At 45.4% G+C, this 15037-nt stretch overlaps 1 protein-coding gene across 2 annotated transcripts in view; it reads right to left on the bottom strand.

Moving 5' to 3' along the window:
- Window positions 1-1219: 1219 nt before the first annotated feature.
- Window positions 1220-15037, bottom strand: part of LOC137887170 (acidic leucine-rich nuclear phosphoprotein 32 family member E-like) — a 16543-nt gene continuing 2725 nt past the window's right edge. Inside the window, exons 3-17 of one of the 2 annotated variants that reach the window (XM_068729980.1) lie at window positions 11092-11266; window positions 10896-11006; window positions 10536-10745; window positions 9564-9674; window positions 9404-9457; window positions 9065-9248; window positions 8755-8923; window positions 8116-8254; window positions 7102-7265; window positions 4426-4575; window positions 4173-4295; window positions 3526-3685; window positions 3104-3252; window positions 2952-3018; window positions 1220-2527 (exon numbers count right to left, since the gene is read on the bottom strand). In XM_068729980.1, the coding sequence (XP_068586081.1) occupies window positions 2445-2527; window positions 2952-3018; window positions 3104-3252; window positions 3526-3685; window positions 4173-4295; window positions 4426-4575; window positions 7102-7265; window positions 8116-8254; window positions 8755-8923; window positions 9065-9248; window positions 9404-9457; window positions 9564-9674; window positions 10536-10745; window positions 10896-11006; window positions 11092-11266 (2049 nt within the window). In that variant the 3' untranslated portion in view covers window positions 1220-2444. Of the gene's footprint in view, window positions 2528-2951; window positions 3019-3103; window positions 3253-3525; window positions 3686-4172; window positions 4296-4425; window positions 4576-5296; window positions 5496-7101; window positions 7266-8115; window positions 8255-8754; window positions 8924-9064; window positions 9249-9403; window positions 9458-9563; window positions 9675-10535; window positions 10746-10895; window positions 11007-11091; window positions 11267-15037 lie in introns of those variants that run through there. The other variant, XM_068729979.1, reaches the window with a different exon arrangement.

The following is a 15037-nucleotide window of genomic DNA, read 5'->3' as shown; positions in this document are numbered from 1 at the left end:
GACGGACAAAAGGCTGAACTAGAGTTATATAATGATTTTACTTTCATCAGATCTACTTTCACGGTCACTTTGTTGGGGACTACTTTCAGCGGCGGATTAATCCACACGTAGTGTCGATGGTCTCATCACTGACGCGTTACGTGCAAACGAGATGCAAATCGCTATAAGTTGTTTCCATGGCAACGGAGCAGCCAGGTGTGTGTGCGCACAGGTGCAAGGGGGCGGAGCTTAAACAGCTGCGGCAGTGAATCAAGTCTCTCTGATTTGTTTGTTAGTCTCATTTAAACAAATCAGAGAACTATTTAAATACACACATACACACACACACACACACACACACACACACACACACACACACACACACACACACACACACAGGTCAGTCAAAGAGATCACGTGTGTGTGCACACAATAATCTGCTCTGATATATATATCTATATATCTATATAGATATCTCTATATATATCTATATATATATATAGATCTCTCTATATATATATATATATATATATATCTGTATATAGATATATATATAGATATCTATATATATATAGATATATATAGATATCTATATATATCTATATATATATCTATATATATAGATATATCTATATAGATATATATAGATATATATATAAAGATATATATATAGATATCTATATATAGATCTATATATCGATATATAGATATATATATCTATAGATATATATATCTATATAGATATAGATATATCTATATAGATATATACATCTATATATCGATATAGATATATATATCTATATATAGATATATATATATATATCTATATATATATATATATATCTATATACACGAGTGTATGTGAGCGTGTACATACTGTACATGAGATGAATGAAGTCGTGTTGCTCTGCGGCGCCATCGTGTGGTGAGAACATGAACAGGTGTTCAAACGAAACATGAATGTACTTTGATTTATGTATTCTGGGTAATACTTTGAGTATTATACACAGCAGAACGCCCCGCTGGAGATCAATAAAGTTTTATTCAAACATTCATTTTGTTTAATAACTTTAAGGTCATGTTTCTGTCCTCTGGGTAATAGATGATTAATAATCATCTATTAATAGATGATTAATAATCATCTATTAATAGATGATTAATAATCATCTATTAATAGATGATTAATAATCATCGTTCTGTAGAAAATATTAATATATTTTCTTTATTGAAAGATGAAACGTTGACATTTAATTTGTTTTTATTGAAAAACACTCAGAAGATACAGAAGAAAATAAAAAGAACAGAATCAAGATCCACACAGAGACCACTTCTATTTACAGAGACCAGGGTCAGGACCCCCACAGACCAGGGTCAGGACCCACAGAGACCAGAGTCAGGACCCACAGAGACCAGAGTCAGGACCCCCACAGACCAGGGTCAGGACCCACAGAGACCAGAGTCAGGACCCCCACAGAGACCAGGGTCAGGACCCCCAGAGACCAGGGTCAGGACCCCCAGAGACCAGGGTCAGGACCCACAGAGACCAGGGTCAGGACCCACACAGAGACCAGGGTCAGGGCCCACACAGAGACCAGGGTCAGAACCCCCACAGAGACCAGGGTCAGAACCCCCACAGAGACCAGGGTCAGGACCCCCACACAGAGCAGAGTCAGGACCCCCACAGAGACCAGGGTCAGGACCCCCACAGACCAGGGTCAGGACCCCCACAGAGACCAGAGTCAGGACCCACAGAGACCAGAGTCTGGACCTGCAGACCGACAGGTGGGGACATTTTAAAATAAAATAAAGACAAAATCCTCCCAGAGTGCACTGCTGCCACATGGATCAGAGGGCTGAGACTCATGGGTAATGTAGTCATAACAGTCACAGACCAGACTACAGCAGAAAGAGACTCTGGGGTTCTGGTCCTGGTCCTGGTCAAACTGTGATCACTGCTGTTTGTTCTTAAAGAGACGTAAACAGGAAGTAGAACATTAGATCAAGAAGACGAGGACAGCAGTAGAAGTACAACAGTACCTCATTATACCATAGTACGTCTGAGCTGTTTGAGTATTTGTACACTGTTGGTACAGAAGAACAAGAAAGTATTTAATTTAAACATAAAAATACTCAAGTACAAGTACCTCCATCAGTACTTCAGTAAAAGTACTGATCACGTCTTGTTTGTGGTTGTAAATAAAGTTTTCAGACTCAAAATAAAATGTCCGGTTTCCTCCAACGCAGACCTGTGATCTGATAGACCTGATCCTGATCCTGGACCCTAATCCTGATCCTGAACCCTAATCCTGAACCTGATCCTGACCCCTAATCCTGAACCTGATCCTGATCCTGGACCCCAATCCTGAACCTGATCCTGATCCGGGACCCTAATCCTGAACCTGATCCTGGACCCTAATCCTGACCCTGTCTGTGGGGTCAGAGGTCACTGGAGGGGGGGTGGGGGGTTATTCATCATCATCGTCATCGTCACCGTCGTCCTCAGCATCTCTCTTCCTCTTCTCTCCCTGAACATCTGCACCGTCCACATCTGGGAGAGAAAAAAAATATATGAACATTTTCAAAATTAAAGCGACTCTTTAAATATCAGATTTTCAGAATAAAGTCAAGTTTAAAAAAAAAAAAAAAAAGAGGAAAAAAAGTGAGAAATATTACAAGAATACTTCAAACGACATCATGAGAAGAAAAACAAACAGAATTTAAAGTTCTGAGGTCCATTTAGTATCAGAGGTTTAGTTCAACAATAATATTCATACTTTTAAAATACAAACACTTAAAAATAAATAAAAACCCTAAAAATACAATAAAAAAAATATTTAACTCTTTCTCTCAAAATAATTAATATTTTATAATAATGAATAATTTCTTCTCAGATTTTTTAACAGTGTTGCACATTGAAGAGTCAAACCTTTCAAAATAAAACGACTCAGAATCGCACAGTTTAAAACACAAACCTCCATCTTCCTCTTCCTCCTCGTCCTCCTCCTCTTCCTCCACATAGTCTCCATCGTCTTCCTCGTCCTGAGAGGAAGAAGAACAAATCGTCATCAGAGTGATGAAGAGCGCCGCCCGGTGGCACAGAGAGGAACACCGGCTCCTCGCTCACCTGGATCCCCTCCTTCATCAGGTAGGACAGGCCGACCTCCTCCTCCTCCTCCTCCTCCTCCTCCTCCTCCTCCTCCTCCTCCTCAGAGCTGTCAGCGTCCTCTTCATCGTCATCATCTCCAGGTGGACCAGCTTCATCTTCATCTTCATCTGAAACAAACCATCATGATGCCTTCAGGCTCTGCTCAGTGAACGTCATAACGTCACCGTGATGTGTTCAGGTGTAATCTGTAAAATGTAGTTCTGGTGATGAACTAGAATGACTCCAGTAGTTTGAAGACGTTAATATAAAACAACAATAAGAATAAAACATCATGTATTATTTGAATGAAGTAAACAAAGCAACAGGGAACAGTAAACGCAGCTCAGGTGCGTCAGCCCTTAGTCCCCCCGGAGACACTTCCTGGTGCACCGTGGTCTCACCGCGGTCGGCCTCCGAGTCCGGCACCTCGTTGTCCTCCTGGTCGTAACCGTCCAGGAAGGTGAGCTGAGGCAGCAGCTCGAACACGCCGTCCGTGTAGTCGTCCAGTGTGGAGACCTCACAGCTGTACAGGAACAGACTCTTCAGGTTCTTCAGGTTCTGCTGCGGAACACGAGAAGAAAGGTTCTGACCGGAGAGCGACGTGGCGGCGCTCGTCTCCAGTACATTTCAAACGCCTCATAAGCAGCCGGAGGTTACCTTTGTGTCAACGTGTAGTCCTCAGAACCACAAGTACAAACAACAAGCATGTCAGCAACAGGTCACCTGACGCGTGAGGTCACCTGACGCGTGAGGTCACCTGAGGTCACCTGAGGTCACCTGACGCGTGAGGTCACCAGACACATGAGGTCACCCGACACGTGAGGTCACCTGACGCGTGAGGTCAGCAGACACATGAGGTCATCAGACGCGTGAGGTCACCTGAGGTCACCCAACGCGTGAGGTCACCTGACGCGTGAGGTCACCTGAGGTCACCCGACGCGTGAGGTCACCTGACGCGTGAGGTCACCTGAGGTCACCCGACGCGTGAGGTCACCTGAGGTCACCTGACGCGTGAGGTCACCCAACGCGTGAGGTCACAGAAACTCACCAGCGTCTCGATGCTGCTCAGCTCTTTGATCTTGTTCCCGCTCAGGTTCAGGGACGTCAGGTTGGGACATTTCTCCGCCAGCGTGTCCAGACCTCCTGAGATGATGTTATCACTCACCTCCAGCTACCCCCACACCCCCCCCCCCCCCCCACACACACACACACACACACACACACACACACACGGCAGAAAACAGAGAGTTAAAACAGCGGCACAGTGTTGCATTGTGGGAACAGGAAGTGTGGAGGCCGACCTTGTGCAGCTTGGGGAGCGCGGGCAGCTTGGACAGCGACGAGAGGCCGACGTTCACCATGCTGAGGATCTCCAGCTCTGTGAACTCGTCCGTCAGACCTTCCACCTCTCCGTCACCGGAGCGACAGTTATCCACCACCAGCTCCACCACCTGACCACAACAACAGGTCACGTGACCACATCTTCAAACACACTGAACAGTCTCTCCTTCTTCTTCTAGCGTTACGTTCTGTACGGGACTTTAGTGGTTTTAGACCTGGACCAGGACACACACACACACACACACACACACACACACACACACACACACACACACACACACACACACACACACACACACAGCTGCTGTGTGCGCGCGCATTCACCCACCGATGACCATCTGTCGGTCGGACACACCGACTCAAGCGCTTGCCAGACTCCCTTTAGAAGGAGCCGTTTTTAGAGCGTTGTTTACACCACCAGCACACAGCGAGCGGGCGGGAACCTTAGGATCCTAGTCTAGATATGTTAGTTTAGACTAATAATCTAAACTAACATACTGTTGTTGGGTTTAGTGTGAGCCGAACGGACCGGCAGGGTGTGAAGAATAACACAGACGGTTTAAATCGTGCCGGTACAGAGGAGCACTTTGACTTAAAACCGAGTAAACGTGTAGGTTGCAGATTTAAGAATGAAGTCTGGTTCGACGCGCCATTTTTTTTTTTTGGTTCAAAATGTCGGAAATAAAATGTCGACGTCCTCTCCGCGCGGAATGTTTTTTTTTTTTTTAATATCGTCATTTTTCGGCTCCGGGTCTCGAGCTTGCATCCGGGTCCTTCTGTAAATAACGTGAGCGGTGAAATAAAGATGATTACGAGTTGTAGTTCACTCACCTCCGCTGGGTTTCTGTTCCTCAGCTCTAAGCTGATCCTCTTCTTCATCTCCATGTTGTGAGTCCGAGCAGAAAACAATACAATGAAACACCGAAACAAAGGGACAGAAGATGAAGCGGCTCTCTGCGCGTCTTCCTCCAGGAGATATCAGGCGACAACTAAACCGCCATGTTCGCTCGCGCCCGACCGCCACAGCGAGACCACGCCCCCTTTTATAATGAATATTCATCTATTTTCAGACGCTGCTCTCTCATTGGTTTGATGATGAGCCACTCGTTGGGCCCCTCCCACAACAGCTCATTATGCGACACTCTTCTCTACGATTGGTTACAACCGCCGAGGCGTTACTTCGTGGTAACCAATGAGAAGGCGAACATGGAACATTTAAACTTTAGACACGCCCACTCTTGTCCTCATTGGCGCCATATTTCACTGACGCCTTCAGTTCATAAACAACAAGTATGAATCTATATTATCTTTACTCGGCAATGTGAACATTTAAGATGTTTTTATTGTTATATGTTATTGGTTTAACACCCTGGTCCTTAAACAAGTAGTATTACAAGTATTCATAACTATGATCATAGCACCTTTAAAAAAAGTTGGCTAAAACAATAAAAAACAAAGTCAGTGTCGTGATAGTACTGCAGGTAGTAGTTGTAGTATAATGAATAGTGATAGCAGTACAAGTATCAGTGTCGTGATAGTACTGCAGGTAGTAGTTGTAGTATAATGAATAGTGATAGCAGTACAAGTATCAGTGTCGTGATAGTACTGCAGGTAGTAGTTGTAGTATAATGAAAATAAAGAAGCAGCTGATTTTTTTTATAAGAAAACTTTTATTTTGAATAAACAGCAGATTTTACAGTTATAGACCCTTTCAGTATAAAAGCTTTTAGAATATAAAAATATGATAATAAAAATGAAAAAACAGATGAGAGATAAAAAAAACTGAAGACAGAATAAATAATCTGACAGAGTAAACAGGATGTGATGTCACCAAGGGCAGGAAATGAATCTTTGGTAAATAATTATTAAAAATAAATAACCAATAAAGAAACGATGACATCACTCTGTGGAAAATGGAACAGCTGATTGTGGCTGATTCATGAAACATGCAGCAGGTGAGACAAAGACTTCAGAAGGTCCAGATCTCATAAACTCATGAAGACGTCACGATGATGAGAGAAACGAGAATAACAGAGGACCCAGGACGGAGCCCTGAGGGACGCCACCGCTCAGATGTGATCGTACTGGACTGGACCAGTGCAGATTCTGGACCAGTACAGATTCTGGACCAGTGCAGATTCTGGACCAGTGCAGATTCTGGACCAGTACAGATTCTGGACCAGTGCAGATTCTGGACTAGTACAGATTCTGGACTAGTGCATTTAACACTCAATGAACCTAAGCTGCAGGTCTTTGGATCTGGACCCCGTCTAGTCCGGGAACCTTTACAGAGATGTTGAAGATAACAATGAATGAACCGGTGAACTGACCCTTCAATGAGCTACACTGGATGCTGGTAACCCTGGAAACTCATTTGACTGACAGAAGAGAAGTGATGCTGGCTGATTGTCTGAAGCCTTTCTGAACCGAACCAATGAGCTGCGGCACGGGGGCGGAGCTTATGAACCCCCCCCGACAGGTAGGCGGCGTCGGGGTTCAGGTGATGTCTCCCGAGCGGCTTTGTCTCTCGGCCGATTGGCCGTCCCGTGAGCTAAACCCCGCCCACCTTGCAGCACCACGGGTGAAGCCCACCTGTGTCAGAGGGCGTGGTCTCGCGGCGGCAGCGCGTGCAGCACCTGGTCGAGCAGCTGCAGCGCTCGGTGCAGGTGGACCTCCAGCCAGCAGGGCGTGTCCTTGATGCTCGGACGCGGGTAGTCGCACCCCCAACCTTTAACGAAGCTCAGCCGCACGATGCACAACCGACGCAGGTCGTCTACACCGAGACCTGCTGAACACACACCTGGAGGGAGACAGGAAGTCACACCTTCACTCAGCACATCTGGGCTCAGAGAGACAGACAGAGGGAGAGAGAGGGAGAGAGACAGAGAGAGAGAGAGAGAGAAACAGAGAGAGACAGAGAGAGAGAGAGAGAGAGAGAGAGAGAGAGAGAGAGAGAGAGAGAGAGAGAGAGAGAGCGAGAGAGAGACAGGTACAGGCTCAGTGACCACACACTGGAAATAGAAAGAGGAAGACACAAGAAGACATGGACACCAAAGGAGAACAGAACATGTGGTCACTGTGGGACAGGTGAGACCGAGACAGAGATGCACTTCCTCCTAAAATGTGAAGCGTTCAATCAAATTAGGAACTTTTACTTTAACAAATTCAACTCTGTAATTTCAGATTTTAAAACATGTAATAACAACTCAAAATTAAAAATACTCCTAGGAGAAGGAGATAGGAAGTATCTAGCTGACCCAATATGTCCTAACATGTCACAACATGAGGGACAGTGAGTGACACACACACACACACACACACACACACACACACACACACACACACACACACACACTGTACGTATGTAATTAATAATCAATCTAGATGTTATATTAACAATATTGTATATTAATGTTATTGTGTATTAATATTATTGTATGTTTATTTTTGTTGATGCTTTGGCAATACTGTTTCTAAACTTTCATGCCAATAAAGCTATTGAAATTGAAAAAATTGAAAATTGAGAGAGAGAGAGAGAGAGACTGAGAGAGAGAGAGACAGAGAGAGACAGAGGGAGAGAGAGAGAGAGAGAGGGAGAGAGAGAGAAAGAGAGAGAGAGTGACAGAGACAGTCAGACAGGTGATACTCACTGACTGCAGGGGCGATCCCCCCCACGCTGTTCGGCCCGGGAATTGCACCGACAACCGCTGCTGCCTGAGTCACTACCGATGCCTGAGCTGCTGTCGCCTGCTGCTGCATCTGTCTGTGGCACTGCCTCAGGTCGAACACCTGGAAAGACAGACAGGTGAGAGACAGACAGGTGAGAAACATACTAAACCATCAGAGAGATGACTCTCTGATGGTTTATGTTCTTCTTCTTATTGTAGCATTGAAGCACGGTGGAATTAGCAAGCTAACTAGCGGACGGCTGGCTACCTAGCTAGCCTGCTAATTCCACCGTGCTTCAATGCTTCAATGCTTCAGTGCTTCAATGCTACACTGGTTACAGAAAATGATCTGGCGACAGCAGTGTTCATGTTAACTTTGTCCAGTGACTGACTGAACATTTCAGCCATTATAAAGAACAAGGTAACAAAACTTGCTAGCCAGCGTTCACTAACGTGTTCGTATCATTGTTCTGCCTCCAGCTAATAAGTCGTCAAGTTTACTAAAAAGAAAAAGGGATGATGAGTTATAATATAATATAATTGTATAATAATGTTGTAATATTCTTCTGTGAGGATCTGTTGCTGAACAGCAGAGAGTCGTCTGCATAGCGACACACTCACCTTGATGTAAGCTCCGGGGTAGATCTTGTGGACTCCGTCTCCAGGTGCTCGGCCCGCCTCGCGGTCCAGGTACAAGCTCTGGACAAACACCGGGTGGTCGCTAAGGCAACGCATCCAGATGTCCCCCTCCCCCCGACACTCCAGCTGAACCCCCCGACCGATGTGGAGCCTGCAGGGAAACAAGACGCAGAAGAAGAAGAACGAGCCGTGTGAGTTTCAACCTGCTGACGTTACACCTCCTCCTGATACCACTGGGACTGGTACTGGTGGGACGGGTACTGGTGGGTCTGGTACTGGTGGGACTGGTCACCTGGCTCGGTGGCTGGAGGCGGTGCGGTGGACATTACTCAGCTGTCCCAAACAGAAACGGTCTCCTCCTGAAGGGTCGACGTAACCGTCCACCGTGACCAGAGGACAGCTGGACTGGACCTTAAACATCTCCCCGACCTGAACGTCCAACTCAAAGTAAGAGATGGAGCACCAGAACTCCGGACCTGAGGGACAAATGAGGACAAGGTGGGGGGACAAAGTCAAACAACAGAGACAGAGACGGGGCGGGGAGTGAAGACAATATTGGAAGGTTTTGGAAAGTGAGACATTTTTTAAAAGTGAGGACGTTTTTAAAAAATCACATTCTTGGACAGAGTACCTCGGTGGTTGGACACAGGTTGTGGATACGGAGCCGTACTGTGGTGCTGTGACCCTGCAGGAACAAACATTTAGACTCAGTATAATTTACCACTGAACAGTACAACAGTAAAGTACTACTACTGCAGTACTTCAGTTTGATATTTTTCATGATGTCATACAGAAGTGAGTGTTGGGGGCGTGGTGGTGATGATGTAATGGATGCTGCTGGTGGCTCCGCCCTCTCTGTCCTGCTGGGCTGTAGGGGGCGGGGCTATTACCTGGCCAGATGGCTGCAGAGACAAACAGGACAAAGGTCAGTATCTGTCTCATAGTACTACTGTTACTGTGGTACTACTACTACTTCTGCTGCTACTGCTAGTAGTACTATGCCTAATACTACAGCTAATACAGCTATTACGACTACTACCACTGCTGCTACAGCTACTACTTCTCCTACTACTACTACTACTACTACCACTGTAACGGCTGCTACAACTACTACTACTTCTCCTACTACTACTACTACTACTACTACGACTACCACTGTAACGGCTGCTACAACTACTACTACTTCTCCTACTACTACTACTACTACTACTTCTCCCACTACTACTACTACTACTACTACTACTACTACTGTTACAGCTACTACTTCTGCTGCTACCGGTAGTATTGCTGGTGTTATTACTGCTAATTCTACTACAATTATGGCTACTACCTCTGCTGCTAATGGGAATAGTACTACTGCTACTTCTACTAGATATGTTGTTACTACTTCTACTCTACTACTACTGGTAACTAGTACAACAGATTCTACTGCTTGCATTAACTGTTACTACTAAATGTACTAGAAATGCCGCTGGAACTGTCATGACAACTACTGCTAATACTGCTAGTTTCTGATATTTCTACTAATACTACTGCTACTACTTCTGCAGCAAATGCTACTAGTGCTACTGCTACTTGTACTCAAATTGTTGCTACTACTGCTACTACAACTACTACAGCTGTTACTACTACTACTTGTACTGGGACTGCTTCTGGAACTATATGCCTACTATTATTACTACTAATATTTCTACTAATGGCACTACTCCCATAACTAGTAGTACTACTGGTACTCTTAATGCTGATGTGTGTAGGTACAGTACCAGTTTTGGGGGGGCTGCTGTAGTCGGGCTGGTGTGGGGAGGTGGGGGTGTGAGGGTGAGAAGGCTGGGGGGGGTGAGGCGGGGAGGCGTGGCCCCCGTGGTCCTGAGGCGGGGCGATCTGAAGGAGTCCGGGGCCCTCGCTGCAGACCCCCCCACCGCTCCTCCCGGTGCCAACAGCTGACAGAGGTGCAGCCGTCATGGAGGTGCTGCCTGCAAGACAGAGCGCAGGACGTCAACACGCACAAACATTCATCTGAATAGAGATGTACAGTAGTCAAGGGCAGAGTTCAGCTTGTTAGCTTGGCTAGCTAGCTGGACTTATCCTCTCTACGTGAAGTAAAACCGATGTGATGGACAGACCTGGAGGAGAGAGGGGCATGCTGGGATACATGCTGTAGGGGTCGGAGTGGGGGGGCAGGTCCACCTGCAGACAGTCCTGCATGAACTCCTCCTTTATCAGAGACGGAGGACCTGAAGGAAGACAGAGACAGAGACCACGATGGTGACCAATGAGCTGAGGAGGCGTCCTGTACTCATGAATATTAACGAGGTCTACCTGTGGCGGGTGACGCCACCCTCTCGTAGTGGTAGGGGTTCACACACACGCTGTCGTACTTCAGGTCGAACGCAAACTGACAGAACTTCACGTGTTTCAGCTCGTTCTTATGGAGGTCGGGCCAACGCCACAGACGAGCGTAGATCACGTGAGGGAAGCCTTTCCTACCTGCCACCTGCAGACAGACAGGTGAGGGACAGACAGGTGAGGGACAGACAGGTCAGAGACAGACAGGTGAGGGACAGACAGGTCAAACACAGACAGGTGAGGGACAGACAGGTCAGAGACAGACAGGTGAGGGACAGACAGGTCAGGGACAGACAGGTGAGAGACACAGGTGAGAGACAGACAGGTCAGAGACAGACAGGTCAGGGACAGACAGGTGAGAGACAGACAGGTGAGGGACAGATTGGTGAGGGACAGACAGGTCAGAGACAGACAGGTGAGGGACAGACAGGTGAGGGACAGACAGGTCAGACATAGACAGGTGAGGGACAGACAGGTCAGAGACAGACCGGTGAGGGACAGACAGGTCAGAGACAGACAGGTCAGAGACAGACAGGTCAGGGACAGACAGGTCAGGGACAGACAGGTGAGGGACAGACAGATGAGGGACAGACAGGTCACAGACAGACAGGTCAGGGACAGACAGGTCAGAGACAGACAGGTGAGGGACAGACAGGTCAGGGACAGACAGGTCAGGGACAGGAAACATGCTTAAAGGAAATTTAAATAAACTCTGTGAGAACTGAGTCATGGTGAACAGCAGTTACCATGGAAACTGTGTGTGTGTTTGTGTGTACTTGCATATCTATCTTTGTGAGAACCAATGTGAGTTTTACATCTTTAGAGGGACGACATTTGGTCTGGCCTCACTTCCCCAGAGGTTTGAGGGTCAGAACCAGGTTTAACCTACAAACAGCTTTAAATTAAAAGACAAACGAGGTTTTACACCTATTTAACATTTTACATGACGACATCATGAATGTTTATAAATAGAATCAAAGTTTATTTATGTTTCAGCTGTTTATGTGTGATGTTCACACACACACACACACACACACACACACACACACACACGTGAGGTCAGACATGATGTCATGGTCGTGGTTTGGCATGACACACACACACACACAAACCTGTACTTCTATCGTTGTGTGGACACTGACATAATGCGGTCCCTTAACCCAAACGTCTCATTGGATAATAATTCTACAGCCAATCAGAGCAGAGTGTGTTTTGTGTGCACAGGTGAAGGGCAGGGATAAGGGTCTACAGACAAAACACACACACACACACTCACACACACTGTAAAAAATGTCCGTCGTAACGAGTCAGTCAGCTTAATTTTCTTCCTTTATTTTTAAAACCAGAAACAAAACAAATCATTCAGGAGACAAAACATTTTAGTTCTTTGATAAAAAACTTGAGGACAGAAGACAACTACGACTCCCAGGGTGCATTTCACTAACAATCATCCAATCACAGAGTTTGACACTAACATTATACAATTCATCATGAATCTGTTAAGTCTGATTCTGGATCAGTTTGGGATACGACGGGTTTTCTACTTGTTATGATGGCGACAGCAGCTGAGGATCTTGGCTATTGTAGTATTTAGCGACGTTAGACGTGCTAATATCTGTAACAGAGAAAGCTAACGTTAGCGTGCTAATATCTATAACAGAGAAAGCTAACATTAGCGTGCTAATATCTATGACAGACTAAGCTAACGTTAGCAAGCTAATATCAGTAACAGACAAAGCTAACGCTAGTGTGCTAATATCAGTAACAGACTAAGCTAACGTTAACATGCTAATATATGTAACAGACAAAGCTAATGTTAGCATGCTAATATCTATTATAGACAAAGCTAACATTAGCGTGCTAATATCTGTAACAGACAAAGCTAACGTTAGCGTGCTAATATATGTAACAGACAAAGCTAACGTTAGCATGCTAATATATGTAACAGACAAAGCTAATGATAGGGTGCTAATTTCTATAACAGACAAAGCTAACGTTAGCGTGCTAATATATGTAACAGACAAAGCTAACGTTAGCGAAGCTCGTCTGACTCATTTACTGTTGAGCTAATTTTTAACTATTAACTAATGATTATTGTTATTATGGATTAATCGATTGTGTTTGTAAAAATATTGAGAAATGTTACCACAATTACGCAAAGTGACACATTAACATTATTAACATTATTAACATTATTAATAAAACATTAACATTATTACTAGTTTTAATAAATCACTAACTTGACTCTTGTTAGTACTGACTTACTAGTAACTTTTTACAGTGTAGAAACTCTGTGGTGAGATTCAAGAAACAAACTCTAGACGTGTACACATTCCCTTCTGTCTGTCTGCACACACACACACACACACACACACACACACACACACACACACACACACACACAGACACAGACACACACAGACACACACACACAGACACAGACACAAACACACACACACACACACACACACACACACACACACACACACACACAGACACACACACACAGACACAGACACACACACACACACACACACACACACACACACACACACACACACACACACACACACAGAGTCTGGCTTAAGTTAACCCGGCCCCTTTCCTGTGTTTCAGACAAAACAAGCCAGCCTGCCCTTCCTCCTCCTCCTCTTCACACACACACACACACACACACACACACACACACACACACACACACACACACACACACACACACACACACACACACACAGTCTTCAGTCTGCTCTCATATCAGTTTTCTGTTTTGAAGGTTCCTTTGATCCATAAAGGACTTCCCTCAAAGTTCTGCATGACTTATGCAGAGTCACAGGGTTCTTTAAGAGAACATATCAGGGTTCTTTAAGAGAACATCAGGGTTCTGAAAAGCCGTTAAAAGGTGCTTGACAACGGTCCGGGTTTCGGGGGAAGCCTCGAATGCTTCTTATAGAACTTCCAGGTGACCTTAATAAAGTGTTTCACATAGTCCAGTAGACCTGTAGTCCAGAAACGATGTCCAGGAAGTAAACTTTGGTGCTGAGAAATAAAGCCAACGCTGAACTGCAGTTCCTCAAACGGCGCTTTTGAGGCTCCTAAAGAGAGTGAGTCCCCATAGACGTCTATGTGGAACTCTACAGCAGACATAAACATGTTTACAGTCTGGTACTATAAACAGTTCTGGTCTCTATAGATAACATCCTGTTCATCTGTCAGTTACATTAAGGCTTAAAGTTAAATATAATTGAGGGCGTGGCCTCTTGGAGTGACAGGTGGGTGTGGTCTCAGGTCGCTAGCTGCTAGCTGCTAGCTGTTTGCTAGCTGTCTGCTCCACTTCGTCACCCGGCCACCGTCACCAGGTGGTCTTCAAAGCACTCGCGGTTCTTTGGGGAAGGGTCTTTGGACCGGTTCAAAGGGTTCTAAAAGTTTGGGGTACTTACGGAGGTTCCTGGGGTTCTTCAGAAGGTTTGTAGGTTATGAGGAGGTTTCAAGGGATGATGGATAATCTAACGTATTAAGGGTTCTTAAAAATTCCTGGAAGGGGTTATTGGGGTTCTACGAGGTGTCAGGGTACTTTGGGGGGTTAGAGGGTTATTGAGTGGGCTGAAGGGTTCTTCATCAGGTCTTGAAGTTCTTTGAGAACGTTTTTTTGGATTGTTGAAGGGTTCTAAAGGAGTGTCCTTTGGTTCTTCAAGCAACCCTAAAAAAGAGTTCTGGGGCTTGTTGCGGTGGTTCTTCTGGTTCCTGGTTTGTTCATCGACAGGATGATGTGGAGAGCGGTCTGAAGTGTGAACCATGTTTACGTCCTCCGGTCTGATAATTACTGTCTGCTGGTGACACACCCAGTCTGCTGCTCAGACTCTCTGTTCTACGAGAACACAGGAGAACAACTAAAGAACCGCTGAATGTGGAGCATCTGGGA

The sequence above is a fragment of the Cebidichthys violaceus genome, unplaced genomic scaffold, assembly GCF_023349555.1.
Source record: "Cebidichthys violaceus isolate CVI_PGR_0920_01 unplaced genomic scaffold, fCebVio1.0.p SCAF_48, whole genome shotgun sequence".
In the NCBI taxonomy this organism is placed as follows: domain Eukaryota; kingdom Metazoa; phylum Chordata; class Actinopteri; order Perciformes; family Stichaeidae; genus Cebidichthys; species Cebidichthys violaceus.
The sequence above is the reverse complement of the archived record's forward strand: the minus strand, read 5'-3'. Positions and strand labels throughout refer to the sequence as shown.